At 42.6% G+C, this 19,018-nt stretch overlaps 1 protein-coding gene across 2 annotated transcripts in view; it reads left to right on the forward strand.

The window, feature by feature from the left end:
* The window catches only part of LOC133616971 (teneurin-3), a 745,483-nt gene extending 727,184 nt beyond the window's left edge, over positions 1 to 18,299 (forward strand). Inside the window, exons 29-30 of one of the 2 annotated variants that reach the window (XM_061976583.1) lie at positions 16,517 to 17,265; positions 17,351 to 18,299. In XM_061976583.1, the coding sequence (XP_061832567.1) occupies positions 16,517 to 17,265; positions 17,351 to 17,363 (762 nt within the window). In that variant the 3' untranslated portion in view covers positions 17,364 to 18,299. Of the gene's footprint in view, positions 1 to 16,516 lie in introns of both variants that reach the window. The other variant, XM_061976582.2, reaches the window with a different exon arrangement.
* Positions 18,300 to 19,018: the final 719 nt, after the last annotated feature.

Consider the following 19,018-nt stretch of genomic DNA (forward strand, 5'->3'; position numbering starts at 1 on the left):
TCTAGTCAAAGGAATACATATTTTGTATGATAGTTTAAAGGTTCTCAATTATATATGTCATTGGGGACGGAAATCTCCTTTCAAGAACACCAAGGATAGCTGAATGGTTAAAGCAGCTACCTTCCAATCAAAGGGTTCTGGGTTCAATCCCAGTCAGGTCACTCTACAACTACTAAATATCCACTAAAAGCAATTAATCTTTTAATTGAAAGTTTACTGAGACACTTCTCAATTATATATGTCACTGGGGCCCGAAACATGGTCACGATAAGACCACGGATAGCTGAATGGCAAAACAGCTAGATCCCAATCAAAGGGTTCATGGGTTCAATCCCAGTCTAGGTCTGATCGGCTTGCCAGGCACACGTGAGCAAGGGTGGGGAAGGACATTATGTGGGGGTGTATCACCTCCCCCACACAGAGTTAAGTGGTAGCTGGTTAATTAACTTATAGTTAAAAAGGTAAGTATGGGTAATAATAATAACAAATAGTCTATAGTCCAAAAGTCAAGGGTAACCTCGGGGGTTAGCTCCTCCTGCTTGCGTGAGGCTAAAGTTGGTAAGTGTACCATCAGTAATTCCTAGGCTGGGATGGGCGGGAATAGGAAGATAGATAATGTAATCATTGTGAGTGTTGACCAATCAGCTCTCCTGGTCTGACTAATTGCAATTGAGATAAGAAGAAAAAAAAAAACTGCAATTGATACAATAAAAAAAAATAGAAATAATTGGATAATGAAAAAAAAAGATAAATAAAAACATGTCTAATTGCAATTGAGTTAATTGAATGAGATAATTGATTGAGATTATTAAGTTAATTGATTGAGTTAATTAATTAACTAAACTAAACTAAACTAAAACTAAAACTAAACTAAACTAAAATTGCAATTGAGTTCATTGAAATCATTAATTAACTCAATTATAATCAATTAACTGAATCAATTATCTCAATTGTAATTAGACATGTTTTTATGAATCTTATTTTTTTATTATCCAATTATTTCTATTTTTTGTATTGTATCAATTGCAGTTTTCTTTTTCTTCTTATCTCATAATTGCAATTAGTCAGACCAGGAGAGCTGATTGGTCAACACTCACAATGATTAATTATCTATCTTCCTATTCCCGCCCATCCCAGCCTAGGAATTACTGATGGTACACTTACCAACTTTAGCCCCGGCAAGCAGGAGGAACTAACCCCCGAGGTTACCCTTGACTTTTGGACTATAGACTATTTGTTATTATTATTACCCACACTTACCTTTTTAACTATAAGTTAATTAACCAGCTACCACTTAACTTTACTCTGTGTGGGGGAGGTGATACACCCCCACATAATGTCCTTCCCCACCCTTGCTTACTTGTGCTTGGCAAGCCGATCAGACCTAGACTGGGGTTGAACCCATGAACCCTTTGATTGGGAGCTAGCTGTTTTACCATTCAGCTATCCGTGGTCTTATCGTGACCATATTTCGGGCCCCAGTGACATATATAATTGAGAACTGTCTCGGTAAACTTTCATTTAAAAGATGAATTGCTCTTAGTGGATATTTAGTAGTTGTAGAGTGACCTGACTGGGATTGAACCCAGAACCCTTTGATTGGAAGGTAGCTGCTTTAACCATTCAGCTATCCTCGGTGTTCTTGAACGGAGATTTCCATCCCCAATGGCATATATAATTGAGAACCTTTAAACTATCATACAAAATATGTATTCCTTTGACTAGATCCAGAGTGATCTGACTGGGATTTGATCCCAGTCCCCTTTGATTGGGAGATAGCTGCTTTAACCATTCAGCTATCCTTGGTGTTCTTGAACGGAGATTTCCGTCCCCAATGACATATATAATTGAGAAACTTTAAACTATCAAACAAAAGACTTATTCTTTCGACTAGATCTTTACTAGTTTCAGAGTGATCTGACTGGGATTTGAACCCAGTCCCCTTTGATTGGGAGCTAGCTGCTTTAACCATTCAGCTATCCTTGGTATTCTTGACAGGGGATTTCCGTCCCCAATGACATATGTAATTGAGAACCTGTCTCAGTAAACTATGATATAAGAGAGTAATTTCTCTGACTGGATCTTTCCTAGTTACCAAACGATCTGACTGGGATTTGAACCCAGTCCCATTTGATTGGGCACTAGCTGCTTTGACCACTAAGCTATTCTTGGTCTTCTTGAAGCTAGATTTCTGGCCCCAATTACATGTTTAATTGAGAACCTGTCTCACTAAATCATAATGATAGTGAAACACAACACTAACTCACAACTGGGATTTGAACCCAGTACCCCTTGCTTGGTGGCCAACAGTGTTAACCAGTCAGCTATCCCAGGTCTTGCAGATCTAGATTCCAGGCCCTAATGACAAATATAATCGAGGACCCGTCTTAGTAAACAATGATGGAGGTGAACCAAAACTTTGGAGCTTTGTTAAGTTACTGATCAAGCAAATAGTCAACCATGACATTGCTGGTTTTACTGCTGTTGGGCAGCACACACACACAGAGTACTTACAAGCAGACACAGTGTGTAGACAGAAAAGGGAGAATGGACGCATTTTGGTGTAAAAAGTAAAGATAAAGGTGAAGTTATAACACTGAAACACCCTCAGGAAGAGCTGCTTTAAGACATGGCTAGCTAGCTTGCAGCTAACATCCATCCACAGTGTTTTAGCTACGGGACGGGAGCACTGTACTGTGGAAAAATGCAGATCAAAGATCATTTCTGTGCCAGGAGCACTCTGCTGTTTTTAAATACATGTTACATAACACAAATCAAAGATCTTGCTTGACGGGAGCACTAAAAACTGTGGAAAAATGCAGTTCAAAGATCCTTTCTGTGACAGGAGCACTCTGCTGTATCAAAATACATGTTACAAAACACAATTCAAAGATCTTGCTTGACGGTAGCACTAAAAAACTGTGGAAAATTGCAGTTCAAAGATCCTTTCTGTGAGAGGAGATCTCTGATGTATCAAAATACATGTTACAAAACACAAATCAAAGTTCTTGCTTGACGGGAGCACTAAAAAACTGTGGAAAAATGCAGTTCAAAGATCCTTTCTGTGAGATGAGCACTCTGATGTATCAAAATGCATGTTACAAAACACAAATCAAAGCCTGGAATCGAGCTCTGCAAGACCTGGGATAGCTGAGTGGTTAACACTGTTGGCCACCAAGCAAGGGGTACTGGGTTAATTGATTATCTCAACTAATTGAGTTAATTAAGTCAATTATCACAATCAATCAACTCAATCAATTATCTCAATTGCAATTAGACATGTTTTTATTAATCTTATTTTTTATTATCCAATTATTTCTGTTTTTTTTATTGAATCAATTGCTGTTTTTTTTTTTTTTCTTATCTCAATTGCAATTAGTCAGACCAGGAGAGCTGATTGGTCAACACTCACAATGATTAATTATCTATTTTCCTATTCCCGCCCATCCCAGCCTAGGAATTACTGATGGTACACTTACCAACTTTAGCCCCGGCAAGCAGGAGGAGCTAACCCCCGAGGTTACCCTTGACTTTTGGACTATAGACTATTTGTTATTATTATTACCCACACTTACCTTTTTAACTATAAGTTAATTAACCAGCTACCACTTAACTTTACTCTGTGTGGGGGAGGTGATACACCCCCACATAATGTCCTTCCCCACCCTTGCTTACTTGTGCTTGGCAAGCCGATCAGACCTAGACTGGGATTGAACCCATGAACCCTTTGATTGGGAGCTAGCTGTTTTACCATTCAGCTATCCGTGGTCTTATCGTGACCATATTTCGGGCCCCAGTGACATATATAATTGAGAACTGTCTCGGTAAACTTTCATTTAAAAGATGAATTGCTCTTAGTGGATATTTAGTAGTTGTAGAGTGACCTGACTGGGATTGAACCCAGAACCCTTTGATTGGAAGGTAGCTGCTTTAACCATTCAGCTATCCTCGGTGTTCTTGAACGGAGATTTCCGTCCCCAATGACATATATAATTGAGAACCTTTAAACTATCATACAAAATATGTATTCCTTTGACTAGATCCAGAGTGATCTGACTGGGATTTGATCCCAGTCCCCTTTGATTGGGAGATAGCTGCTTTAACCACTCAGCTATCCTTGGTGTTCTTGAAAGGAGATTTCCGTCCCCAATGACATATATAATTGAGAAACTTTAAACTATCAAACAAAAGACTTATTCCTTCGGCTAGATCTTTACTAGTTTCAGAGTGATCTGACTGGGATTTGAACCCAGTCCCCTTTGATTGGGAGCTAGCTGCTTTAACCATTCAGCTATCCTTAGTATTCTTGAACGGGGATTTCCGTCCCCAATGACATATGTAATTGAGAACCTGTCTCAGTAAACTATGACATAAAAGAGTAATTTCTCTGACTGGATCTTTCCTAGTTACCAAACTATCTGACTGGGATTTGAACCCAGTCCCATTTGATTGGGCGCTAGCTGCTTTGACCACTAAGCTATTCTTGAAGCTAGATTTCTGGCCCCAATTACATGTTTAATTGAGAACCTGTCTCACTAAATCATGATGATTGTGAAACACAACACTAACTCCCAACTGGGATTTGAACCCAGTACCCCTTGCTTGGTGGCCAACAGTGTTAACCACTCAGCTATCCCAGGTCTTGCAGAACTAGATTCCAGGCCCTAATGACAAATATAATCGAGGACCCGTCTTAGTAAACAATGATGGAGGTGAACCAAAACTCTGGAGCTTTGTTAAGTTACTGATCAAGCAAATAGTCAACCATGCCATTGCTGGTTTTACTGCTGTTGGGCAGCACACACACACAGAGTACTTACAAGCAGACACAGTGTGTAGACAGAAAAGGGAGAATGGATGCATTTTGTTGTAAAAAGTAAAGATAAAGGTGAAGTTATAACACTGAAACAACCTCAGGAAGAGCTGCTTTAGGCCTTGGCTAGCTAGCTTGCAGCTAACATCCATCCACAGTGTTTTAGCTACTGGACGGGAGCACTGTACTGTGGAAAAATGCAGATCAAAGATCCTTTCTGTGCCAGGAGCACTCTGCTGTTTTTAAATACATGTTACAAAACACAAATCAAAGATCTTGCTTGACGGGAGCACTAAAAAACTGTGGAAAAATGCAGTTCAAAGATCCTTTCTGTGACAGGAGCACTCTGCTGTATCAAAATACATGTTACAAAACACAAATCAAAGATCTTGCTTGCCGGGAGCATTAAAAAACCGTGGAAAATTGCAGTTCAAACATCCTTTCTGTGAGAGGAGCACTCTGCTGTATTAAAATACATGTTACCAAACACAAATCAAAGATCTTGCTTGACGGGAGCACTAAAAACTGTGGAAAAATGCAGTTCAAAGATCCTGTCTGTGAGAGGAGCACTCTGCTGTATTAAAATACATGTTACAAAACACAAATCAAAGATCTTGCTTGACGGGAGCACTAAAAAAGTGTGGAAAAATGCAGTTCAAACATCCTTTCTGTGAGAGGAGCACTCTGCTGTAATAAAATACATGTTACAAAACACAAATCAAAGATCTTGCTTGACGGGAGCACTAAAAACTGTGGAAAAATGCAGTTCAAAGATCCTGTCTGTGAGAGGAGCACTCTGCTGTATTAAAATACATGTTACAAAACACAATTCAAAGATCTTGCTTGACGGGAGCACTAAAAAACTGTGGGAAAATGCAGATCAAAGATCATTTCTGTGAGATGATTACTCTGATGTATCAAAATACATGTTACAAAACACAAATCAAAGATCTTGCTTGACGGGAGCACTAAAAACTGTGGAAAAATGCAGTTCAAAGATCCTTTCTGTGAGAGGAGCATTCTGCTGTATTAAAATACATGTTACAAAACACAAATCAAAGATCTTGCTTGACGGGAGCACTAAAAAAGTGTGGAAAAATGCAGTTCAAAGATCCTTTCTGTGAGAGGAGATCTCTGATGTATCAAAATACATGTTACAAAACAAAAATCAAAGATCTTGCTTGACGGGAGCACTAAAAAACTGTGGAAAAATGCAGTTCAAAGATCCTTTCTGTGAGAGGAGCACTCTGCTGTAATCAAATACATGTTACAAAACACAATTCAAAGATCTTGCTTGACGGGAGCACTAAAAACTGTGGAAAAATGCAGTTCAAAGATCCTTTCTGTGAGAGGAGCACTCTGCTGTATTAAAATACATGTTACAAAACACAAATCAAAGATCTTGCTTGACGGGAGCACTAAAAACTGTGGAAAAATGCAGTTCAAAGATCCTTTCTGTGAGAGGAGCACTTTGCTGTATCAAAATACATGTTACAAAACACAAATCAAAGATCTTGCTTGACGGGAGCACTAAAAAACTGGAAAAATGCAGTTCAAAGATCCTTTCTGTAAGAGGAGCACTCTGCTGTATCAAAATACATGTTACAAAACACAAATCAAAGATCTTGCTTGACGGGAGCACTAAAAACTGTGGAAAAATGCAGTTCAAAGATCCTTTCTGTGAGAGGAGCACTCTGCTGTAATCAAATACATGTTACAAAACACAATTCAAAGATCTTGCTTGACGGGAGCACTAAAAAACTGTGGAAAAATGCAGTTCAAACATCCTTTCTGTGAGAGAAGCACTCTGCTGTAATAAAATACATGTTACAAAACACAAATCAAAGATCTTGCTTGACGGGAGCACTAAAAACTGTGGAAAAATGCAGTTCAAAGATCCTTTCTGTGAGAGGAGCATTCTGCTGTATTAAAATACATGTTACAAAACACAAATCAAAGATCTTGCTTGACGGGAGCACTAAAAAAGTGTGGAAAAATGCAGTTCAAAGATCCTTTCTGTGAGAGGAGATCTCTGATGTATCAAAATACATGTTACAAAACAAAAATCAAAGATCTTGCTTGACGGGAGCACTAAAAAACTGTGGAAAAATGCAGTTCAAAGATCCTTTCTGTGAGAGGAGCACTCTGCTGTAATCAAATACATGTTACAAAACACAATTCAAAGATCTTGCTTGACGGGAGCACTAAAAACTGTGGAAAAATGCAGTTCAAAGATCCTTTCTGTGAGAGGAGCACTCTGCTGTATTAAAATACATGTTACAAAACACAAATCAAAGATCTTGCTTGACGGGAGCACTAAAAACTGTGGAAAAATGCAGTTCAAAGATCCTTTCTGTGAGAGGAGCACTTTGCTGTATCAAAATACATGTTACAAAACACAAATCAAAGATCTTGCTTGACGGGAGCACTAAAAAACTGGAAAAATGCAGTTCAAAGATCCTTTCTGTAAGAGGAGCACTCTGCTGTATCAAAATACATGTTACAAAACACAAATCAAAGATCTTGGTTGACGGGAACACTAAAAAACTGTGGAAAAATGCAGTTCAAAGATCCTTTCTGTGAGAGGAGCACTCTGCTGTAATAAAATACATGTTACAAAACACAAATCAAAGATCTTGCTTGACGGGAGCACTAAAAAACTGTGGAAAAATGCAGTTCAAAGATCCTTTCTGTGAGAGGAGATCTCTGATATATCAAAATACATGTTACAAAACACAAATCAAAGATCTTGCTTGACGGGAGCACTAAAAACTGTGGAAAAATGCAGTTCAAACATCCTTTCTGTGAGAGGAGCACTCTGCTGTATTAAAATACATGTTACAAAACACAAATCAAAGATCTTGCTTGACGGGAGCACTAAAAACTGTGGAAAAATGCAGTTCAAAGATCCTTTCTGTAAGAGGAGCACTCTGCTGTATTAAAATACATGTTACAAAACACAAATCAAAGATCTTGCTTGACGGGAGCACTAAAAACTACGGAAAAATGCAGTTCAAAGATCCTTTCTGTAAGAGGAGCACTCTGCTGTATCAAAATATATGTTACAAAACACAAATCAAAGATCTTGCTTGACGGGAGCACTAAAAACTGTGGAAAAATGCAGTTCAAAGATCCTTTCTGTGAGAGGAGCACTCTGCTGTATTAAAATACATGTTACAAAACACAAATCAAAGATCTTGCTTGACGGGAGCACTAAAAAACTGTGGAACAATGCAGTTCAAACATCCTTTCTGTGAGAGGAGCACTCTGCTGTATTAAAATACATGTTACAAAACACAAATCAAAGATCTTGCTTGACGGGAGCACTACAAAACTGTGGAAAAATGCAGTTCAAAGATCCTTTCTGTGAGAGGAGCACTTTGCTGTATCAAAATACATGTTACAAAACACAATTCAAAGATCTTGCTTGACGGGAGCACTAAAAAACTGTGGGAAAATGCAGATCAAAGATCATTTCTGTGAGATGATTACTCTGATGTATCAAAATACATGTTACAAAACACAAATCAAAGATCTTGCTTGACGGGAGCACTAAAAACCTGTGGAAAAATGCAGTTCAAAGATCCTTTCTGTGAGAGGAGCACTCTGCTGTATCAAAATACATGTTACAAAACACAAATCAAAGCCTGGAATCTAGCTCTGCAAGACCTGGGATAGCTGAGTGGTTAACACTGTTGGCCACCAAGCAAGGGGTACTGGGTTCAAGTCCCAGTCGGGAGATAGTGTTTTGTTTCACTATCATTGTGATTTAGTGAGACAGGTTCTCAATTAAACATGTAATTGGGGCCCGAAATCTACCTTCTAGAAGACCAAGAATAGCTTAGTGGTCAAAGCAGCTAGCGCCCAATCAAATGGGACTGGGTTCAAATCCCAGTCAGATCGTTTGGTAACTAGGAAAGATCCAGTCAGAGAAATTACTCTTTTATATCATAGTTTACTGAGACAGGTTCTCAATTACATATGTCATTGGGGACGGAAATCCCCCTTCAAGAATACCAAGGATAGCTGAATGGTTAAAGCAGCTACCTTCCAATCAAAGGGTTCTGGGTTCAATCCCAGCTATCCTTTGTCTTTTGGTAACCAGATTTCGGGCCCCAATGACATATTTAATTGAGAAGTGTCTCAGTAAACTTTCAATTAAAAGGTTTATTGCTCTGAGTGGATATTTAGTAGTTGTAGAGTGACCTGACTGGGATTGAACCCAGAACCCTTTGATTGGAAGCTAGCTGTTTAACCCTTCAGCTATCCTTGGTATTCTTAAAAAGAGATTTTAGTCCCCAATGACATATTTAATTGAGAACCTTTAAACTATCATACAAAAGTTGTATTTCTCTGACTAGAGCTTTACTAGTGTCAGAGTGGCCTGACTGGGATCTGAACCCGGAACCCTTTGATTGGGAGCTGGCTGTTTAACCATCTCCTGTCGAACACGATCTCTGATTTGTGTTTTGTGACATGTATTTATTGAGAACCTGTCTCAGTAAACTATGATATAAAACTGTAAGTGGGACTTGAACCCAGTGCCCCTTGGTTAACAGTATTGGTGTTACCCACTGAGCTACTTTGGGTCTTTTTAAGACCAGATTTAATGGTGAACCTGTGTCTGTAAACTATGATGGAGATAAAACACTAACTCTTCCTCGTCGAGTTTGTAAGTTACCTATCAGTAGTGATGGGTCCGGCAACACCGATGCATCGGCGCATGCGTCGAGCTCGTAGAGCAAAACCCTGTGTCGGTGCGCGTACCGCTTTTAGAAAGTCACGTGACCGATCATGAGCTGTTTTGGTCACGTGACCGATACGCCAACTGTGTCGCACTGACGCCTCCTCTGTGCCCTGTGAGCGGGTCTTTTCTACAGCCGGAGAAATAATAACTAAGAAGAGAAATCGTCTAAAATGTAATACGTCGGAAAAACTTTTTTTTTTATTTTTTATTTTTTTATAAAAATGTGTAAAAAAATAAAATAAAAAAAATTCCCAGTCCACAATCATCCACAACACGTTCTCTTAGATTTCCATGTTATGATACATGTTCACATTATTTATTGACTGTATCTAAAAAAGATACAAATATATTTTTATTTAAATGAAGATATGAAATGATTCTAAATGAAATACAATGACTTGGTTTATATTATTGTATATACTAGGGCAGGGGTCACCAACGCCCGCGGGCGTAAGGACCAGATCAGTCGCCCACTCGCCTGTTCTAAAAATAGCTCAAAGAGCAGCACTTACCAGTGAGCTGCCTCTATTTTTTAAATGTCATTTATTTATTAGCAAGCTGGTCTCGCTTTGCTTGACATTTTTAATTCTAAAAGAGACAAAACTCAAATAGAATTTGAAAATCCATGAAAATATTTTAAAGACTTGGTCTTCACTTGTTTAAATAAATTCATTTATTTTTTTTTACTTTGCTTCTTATTACAATTTTAGAGAAAAAATACAACCTTAAAAATGATTTTAGGATTTTTAAACACATATACCTTATTACCTTTTAAATGTCTTCCTCTTCTTTCCTGACAATTTAAATCAATGTTCAAGTAAATTTATTTTTTTTTCATTGTAAAGAATAATAAATATTTTAGCTTCTGTTTTTTCGACGAAGAATATTTGTGAAATATTTCTTCAAACTTACAATGATTAAAATTCAAAAAAATTATTCTAACAAATCTAGAACATCTGTAGAATCAAATTTAAATCTAATTTCAAAGTATTTTGAATTTCTTTTAAAATTATTGTTCTGGAAAATCTAGAAGAAATACTGATTTGTCTTTGTTAGAAATATAGCTTGGTCCAATTTGTTAAATAGTCTGACAAAGTGCAGATTGGATTTTAACCAATTTAAAACATGTAATCAAAATTCTAAAATGTATCTTAATCAGGAAAAATTACTAATGATGTCCCATAAATTATTTTTTTTATTTTTTCAAAAGGATTCAAATTAGCTAGTTTTTCTCTTCTTTTTGTCGGTTGAATTTTGAATTTTAAAGAGTCGAAATTAAAGATAAACTATGTTTCAAAATTTGATTAGATTTTTTTTCGTGTTTTCTCCTCTTTTAAACCGTTCAATTAAGTGTTTTTTTCATCATTTATTCTCTAGAAAAAACCTTCCGTAAAAGGAAAAAAAAATGTACAACGGAATGACAGACAGAAATACCCATTTTTTTATATATATATACATTTATTTATTTAGCTATTCTTGTTTGAATCACACTTACGTGTAACTTACAAATGACAATATATTTATTTATTTAAGTGTGTATCAAACTGGTAGCCCTTCGCATTAATCAGTACCCAAGAAGTAGTTTTTGGTTTCAAAAAGGTTGGTGACCCCTGTACTAGGGCATAAAATCAGTGTCAGTTGAGTCGGTCCATAGGTTGCCTGTAGGGATTTTTAATGTCCAGCAGATGTCAGTATTTAGTGACACAGTATCGACACAGTATCAATACAGTTTTGCAATGCGTCGAAACGCTTCATGACGCCTCATCAACCCATCACTACCTATCAGTCCTACTGGGATTCGAACCCAGTAGCTGTTGTTAAAAAATTAAGTCAATGCTAAAGATCCTGATAAATAGTCAATGATGACACCTTGTGTGAGTATAACTCCTGAGGTGGGTGGAAATAGGAGTAGAAAGTCAATAATAAAGAGCCTTGACCAATGAGCTCTCCTGGGTACCATTAATATAAGATAGGTTAATTGTAATTGGATTTTGAAAAAAGTTCATTCAATCATTTATGTTTACAGCTACAATGTATGTCACCTGGAGGCTTCCAGCCTCAGAAGTTGCAATTTGATCCAACCGGGATTTGAACCACCCTCTATTCCTAGCCAACAGTCTTAACCACTTGGCATGTTAACTTGTTTAGCTGTTTTTACACTTTTTTTCTTTACTTCCGCAGCCATACACCTTAGAGCGGGGGTCAGCAACCCGCGGCTCTTTAGTGCCGGCCTAGTGGCTACCTGGAGCATTTTTTTTAAAAAAGGATTGAAAATGGAAAAAGATGGAGAGAAATATTTATTTTGTTTTAGTATTTTTTTTTTTGTTTGAGGACAAACATGACACAAACCTTCCCAATTGTTAGAAAACCCACTGTTTAATATGTTTGTGTGTATTAGAGATGCGCGGTTTGCGGGCACAACCGCGGAGTCCGCGGATTATCCGCGGATCGGGCGGATGAAATTTAAAAAAATTAGATTTTATCCGCGGGTCGGGTCGGGTCGGGTCAGGCGGTTGAAATAAAAAAAAAAATTGATTTTAAATAGATTCAGGCGGGTGGCAGTTAAACCAATTCGGAAATATATATACATAGTTAAATGTTGTTACCCACATACGAAAAACGAGCAGGCACCTGCTGCATATGCCACAACAGAAGAAAAAAAAAAAAAGAGATGGACACTTTTACGGAGCGGAGAAGGGACGCCTCGCCGGGGTCCGGGACCGAGGCCCCTTCCCCCGAGAGGGCCCCACCGGGAGCCGTAGCTGAGGCGATCCGCGAGAAGGGCCCGACGCACGTCCAGGGTCACCACCGCGCCCACCGCACCGACACCCTGCCTCGTCCGCCTTCGCCGCGGCCGGCGTCACGCGCAGCAGGTAAGCAGCTTACCTGCCCGCCACCCCCATGGCCGGGGGCTCGTAACAGGGGTCATTCCGCGCGCTCCGCCCGCGCAGCTTACCTGCCCGCCACCCCTGTTGCCGGGGGGGCGTAACAGGGGTCACTCCGCGCGCAGTGCGCTCACGAAAGGGGTGGGGCTCACCCTGGTTGATATAGACAGCAGCTAGGACGGTGGCCATGGAAGTCGGAACCCGCTAAGGAGTGTGTAACAACCCACCTGCCGAATCAACTAGCCCTGAAAATGGATGGCGCTGGAGCGTCGGGCCCATATACCCGGCCGTCGCCGGCAGCGAGATGCGCTTGGAGGTGCGCTCAGCGCGGCTCCCATATGATTGCGCACTGGTGTGCGTCTGGGTCGTGACAGCGTGGCACGCGAATGTCTGTGCTGCATTGGATCAGTCTCCTTTCTTTAACAGGCAAAAGCTTTATAACCTCACTAATGCCTTGCATCGTCTATATTAGATATATAACAACGGGCGGGTGCGGGCGGATGGCGGGCGGATGCGGTTCTGATCAAATGTTAGATCGGGTGGATTGCGGATGGTTGACGACTTTCTGATGCGGTTGCGGATGAAATAATTGCCTATCCGCGCATCTCTAGTGTGTATGCTTCACTGATGACACTATTTGGTTGACATCGTTTTGTCCTACTAATTTTGGCGGTTCTTGAACTCACCATAGTGTGGACTGTGACGCAACAGTTTGTTTACATGTTAAATCTTCCACTTCTCATTTTGTTCACCAAACTTTGTATACTGTGCGTGAATGCACAAAGGTGCGCTTTGCTGGTTATTGACTTGTTGGAGTGCTAATCAGACATATTTGGTCAGTGCATGACTGCTAGCCAATCAATGCTAACATGCTATTTAGGCTAGCTGTATGTACACATTGCATCATTATGCCACATCTGTAGGTATATTTGAGCTAATTTAATATTATTTGCTGTTATCCTCTTTGTATATAATTTACTTTTGAATGTCTCATGACACATTATCTGTATGTAATATTGGCTGCATTTCTGATAGATGTATGTGCGCCATGTTGTTCCAGACCACAGCAAACATTACTTAGCTTGCCAAAGATTGTAATAAATCTATTAAAAGAAGACAGCCGCACCGTTTGAAACCCGTTTATAGAGACGTTACTATCTGGAACATCGTCGTGCAGCCACGTCTCAGTAAAACACATTAGGCTACACTCACAATATTCTTTCTGACTAGCGGCAAGCACCGACAACTCTTCCATTTTATTTGCCAGAGACCGCACGTTACCCATGACGACGGAAGGAAGATATGGTTTGTATCTCCTTCTCTCCCTCCTCACGTCAGCCCTCTTCTGTCTCGAGCGTCTCCCTTTCCCTCGACAGCCACGAGCACCTCCATAAGTCCTTTTTAGCTCCTCCGGGATCTGGTTAGTTAGCGCCGGGTCCGTTAGCTGGATGCTAATAACTGGTGCCGCTAACAACTGTTCCCTGGTGTAGATGAAAGAGGCTCTCACCTCTTGTCGTCCGTTTGAGCTCTTTAGTAGCGTTCCCACCGTCAGTAGGACGAACAAAACACTTATAAACTGCATTTTTAGAAGGGCACGACTTGATAAAAGTAAATGTAGACTAAACGTCCATCCATCCATCCATCTTCTTCCGCTTATCCGAGGTCGGGTCGCGGGGGCAGCAGCCTAAGCAGGGAAGCCCAGACTTCCCTCTCCCCAGCCACTTCGTCCAGCTCTTCCTGTGGGACCCCGAGGCGTTCCCAGGCCAACCGGGAGACATAGTCTTCCCAACGTGTCCTGGGTCTTCCCCGCGGCCTCCTACCGGTCGGACGTGCCCTAAACACCTCCCTAGGGAGGCGTTCGGGTGGCATCCTGACCAGATGCCCGAACCACCTCATCTGGCTCCTCTCGATGTGGAGGAGCAGCGGCTTTACTTTGAGCTCCTCCCGGATAGCAGAGCTTCTCACCCTATCTCTAAGTGTGGTTTTCGTCCTGGTCGTGGAACTGTGGACCAGCTCTATACTCTCGGCAGGGTCCTTGAGGGTGCATGGGAGTTTGCCCAACCAATCTACATGTGTTTTGTGGACTTGGAGAAGGCATTCGACCGTGTCCCTCGGGAAGTCCTGTGGGGAGTGCTCAGAGAGTATGGGGTATCGGACTGTCTGATTGTGGCAGTCCGCTCCCTGTATGATCAGTGTCAGAGCTTGGTCCGCATTGCCGGTAGTAAGTCGGACACGTTTCCAGTGAGGGTTGGACTCCGCCAAGGCTGCCCTTTGTCACCAATTCTGTTCATAACTTTTATGGACAGAATTTCTAGGCGCAGTCAGGGTGTTGAGGGGATCTGGTTTGGTGGCTGCAGGATTAGGTCTCTGCTTTTTGCAGATGATGTGGTCCTGATGGCTTCATCTGGCCAGGACCTTCAGCTCTCAATGGATCGGTTCGCAGCTGAGTGTGAAGCGACTGGGATGAGAATCAGCACCTCCGAGTCCGAGTCCATGGTTCTCGCCCGGAAAAGGGTGGAGTGCCATCTCCGGGTTGGGGAGGAGATCTTGCCCCAAGTGGAGGAGTTCAAGTACCTCGGAGTCTTGTTCACGAGTGAGGGAAGAGTGAATCGTGAGATCGACAGGCGGATCGGTGCGGCGTCTTCAGTAATGCGGACGCTGTATCGGTCCGTTGTGGTGAAGAAGGAGCTGAGCCGGAAAGCAAAGCTCTCAATTTACCGGTCGATCTACGTTCCCATCCTCACCTATGGTCATGAGCTTAGGGTTATGACCGAAAGGACAAGATCACGGGTACAAGCGGCCGAAATGAGTTTCCTCCGCCGGGTGGCGGGGCTCTCCCTTAGAGATAGGGTGAGAAGCTCTGCCATCCGGGAGGAGCTCAAAGTAAAGCCGCTGCTCCTCCACATCGAGAGGAGCCAGATGAGGTGGTTCGGGCATCTGGTCAGGATGCCACCCGAACGCCTCCCTAGGGAGGTGTTTAGGGCACGTCCGACCGGTAGGAGGCCGCGGGGAAGACCCAGGACACGTTGGGAAGACTATGTCTCCCGGCTGGCCTGGGAACGCCTCGGGGTCCCACAGAAAGAGCTGGACGAAGTGGCTGGGGAGAGGGAAGTCTGGGCTTCCCTGCTTAGGCTGCTGCCCCCGCGACCCGACCTCGGATAAGCGGAAGAAGATGGATGGATGGATGGATGTATTCCGTTTATATTTACATCTAACACAATTTCCCAACTCACATGGAAACAGGGTTTGTAGATTAATAATTCATTTTCTACCACTTGTCCTTAATAATTTTGACCAAATAATAGAATGGAAAATGACACAATATGTTACTGCATATGTCAGCAGCTAAATTAGGAGTCTTTGTTTGTTTACTTACTACTAAAAGACAAGCTGTCTAGTATGTTCACTATTTTATTTAAAGATAAACTTGCAATAAGAAACATATGTTTAAAATACCTTAAGATTTGTTGTTTAAATAAAGCCAATAATGCAATTTTTTGTGGTCCCCTTTACCAATATTTTGGTACCGGTACCAAAATATTGGTATCGGGACAACACTAGTTCACAAAGAACAAAAACAAAAGACAAGGACGGAGCAAACTGCAGCAGCGGCTGTCTAGATCGACGCATGCGCACGCAAATAAAATATATATGGGGTATATTCCAGGTATCGCCCAGCCCTAGTTCAAAGTGAAAGAAAAAAGTAGCAGCCAAGAATTTACGGTAACTGATATTTGGACGTTTGACAGCAAGAGTCGATCCTTTCCCCCACTTGTACTCACAGAACATTTTTCCTCCTACATCTTTTTTGAAGCTGCAATTCTTAGAATAACACTTTTAATTGGGAGCTATTTGCATAATGAAGCGAGCAGTGTGCAGAACACATTGGCATCTTTTTTCCGCCTCTATAGACGTGAAACTGTCTTTTTACGTAAGGCGACTTGGGGCAAAAAGAAGTGTGGCATGAAAAGCGTCACGGGGGGGAATTGCACCTGCAAAAAGCCTCCACGGCATCTAAGGAGGCGAGCGGAGTGGCGCCATGTTAACATTTCACCGCACTCTCCCCTACAGTCCATCTCCGGGGTGCAGCAGGAAGTCACCAGACAGGCGCAATCGCTCCTGTCCTTTGAGCGGCTGCCGGAGGTCCACCTCAGCCGAGGCCGCCGGGGCGAGAAGTCCTGGCTGTGGTTCTCCGCCGCCATGTCGCCCATCGGAAGGGCGGTGATGTTCGCCGTATATAAAGGCAGCGTGCACGCCCACACCCTCAACATGGCCGGCGAAGACTGCATCAAGGTGGCGACCATCCTCAACAACGCCTTCTACCTGGAGGACCTTCACTTCACCGTGGAAGGCCGCGACACGCACTACTTCGTCAAGCCGGGCCTGCCGGACGCCGACCTCGCCGCCTTGCACCTCACCAGCGGACACAAAACGCTGGAGAACGGCGTCAACGTGACGGTGGCCCAGTCCACCACGGTCGTGGACGGCCGCACGCGGCGCTTCGCCGACGTGGAGGTGCGCGCCGGCGCCCTCGCCCTCCACGTGCGCTACGGCGTCGCCGTGGACGAGGAGAAGGCGCGGGTGGCGGAGCTCGCCCGCCAGCGCGCCCTGGCCGGAGCCTGGGCCGGGGAGCAGCAGCGGGTGCGGGACGGCGAGGAGGGCGGGCGCCCGTGGACCGAAGGCGAGAAGAGGCAGCTCCTGAGCGGCGGCAAGGTTCTGGGCTACGACGGCTACTACGTGCTGTCCACGGAGCAGTACCCGGAGCTGGCCGACAGCGCCAACAACATCCACTTTCTGCGGCAAAACGAAATCGGGAAAAGGTAACGAGAGGAGAGCTTGGCGAGCAGACTTTCAAACGTGTAAAGTGAGTGTTGCTGTTTTTTTTTTGTTTTTTTTTCTCAATAGGACTGAAAGGTGAGGACAAGCAATGCTGTGCATTGTGAGCCGAGGACTTTAGTCCTCTAGCACGAACTTTCCGGACTCTGCGCAGAGCCAAGGTTGTGTTTCGGGACCGTTTCGGGGTGACAGTCCGCTTATTTTGCGGTTTTCTCTTGTTTTTGTTTTTTTTTTCGTTCCAACAAGCTTCATTACAAGTAATGTTCAGTAGGGAAGGGATTCACCCTGGCCCCATTCCTGGGTGGGTCTCGCGTGAGAGGAAGAGGTTGTTGGTTGTATTTGTTCATTTGAAGGACAATGTGCAGTTACAATAAGAAGATGGCTGCACCAGATTTAGCACCGTGCTAATTTCCATCTGTAGTCCTTTTTATGGTGCTTCTAACAGCCACAATAAAATGACACAGGATTGAAAATACACAACAATATTAAATTTACATAATGATAAACACTTTTAAAATACAAGTACAATACATACACTATATTGCCAAAAGTATTTTTACCTGCCTTGACTCACATATGAAGTGTCATCCCATTCCTAACCCATAGGGTTCAATATGATGTCAGTCCACCTTTTGCAGCTATTACAGCTTCAACTCTTCTGGGAAGGCTGTCCACAAGGTTGCCGAGTGTGTTTATAGGAATTTTCCACCATTCTTCCAAAAGTGGTGAGGTCACACACTGATGTTGGTGGAGAAGGCCTGGCTTCCAGTCTCCGTTTTAATTCCTCCCAAAGGTATATTCTATCGGGTTCAGGTCAGGACTCTGTGCAGGCCAGTCAAGTTCATCCACACCAGACTGTGTCATCCATGTCTTTATGGACCTTGCTTTGTGCTCTGGTGCACAGTCAGGTTGGAAGAGGAAGGGGCCCGCTCCAAACTGTTCCCACCAGGTTGGGAGCATGGAATTGTCCAAAATGTTTTGGTATCCTGGAGAATTCAACGTTCCTTTCACTGGAACTAAGGGGCCAAGCCCAACTCCTTGGAAAAAACAAGCCCACACCATAATTCCTCCTCCACCAAATTTCACACTCGGCACAATGCCGAAATGTAGCGTTTTCCTGGCATCCTCCTGGTCCATCAGATTGCCAGATGGAAAAGCGTGATTCATCACTCCAGAGAAGGCGTCTCCACTGCTCTAGAGTCCAGTGGCGACGTGCTTTACACCACTGCATCCCACACTCTGCATTGGATTTGGTGATGTATGGCTTAGATGCAGCTGCTCGGCCATGGAAACCCATTCCATGACGCTCTCTGCGTACTGTACGTGGGCTAATTGGAAGGTCACATGAAGTTTGGAGCTCTGTAGCAACTGACTGTGCAGAAAGTCTTTTGCACTATGCGCTTCACCCCTCTCTGTCAGTTTACGTGGCCTACCACTTGGTGGCTGAGTTGCTGTTGTTCCCAAACTCTTCACTTATCTTATAATAAAGTTGACTTTGGAATTTTTAGGAGCGAGGAAACTTCACGACTGGGATTGTTGCACAGGTGGCATCCTATGACAGTTCCACGCTGGAAATCACTGAAAGCGGCCCATTCTTTCGCAAATGTTTGTAGAAACAGTCTCCATGCCTAAGTGCTTGGTTTTATAACCGGGCCAAGTGATTAGGACACCTGATTTGGATGGGTGGCCAAATACCTTTGGCAATATAGTGTATGTGAATTACAAATCAGTATATAG

This window comes from Nerophis lumbriciformis, linkage group LG16 (assembly GCF_033978685.3).
Source record: "Nerophis lumbriciformis linkage group LG16, RoL_Nlum_v2.1, whole genome shotgun sequence".
In the NCBI taxonomy this organism is placed as follows: Eukaryota; Metazoa; Chordata; class Actinopteri; order Syngnathiformes; family Syngnathidae; genus Nerophis; species Nerophis lumbriciformis.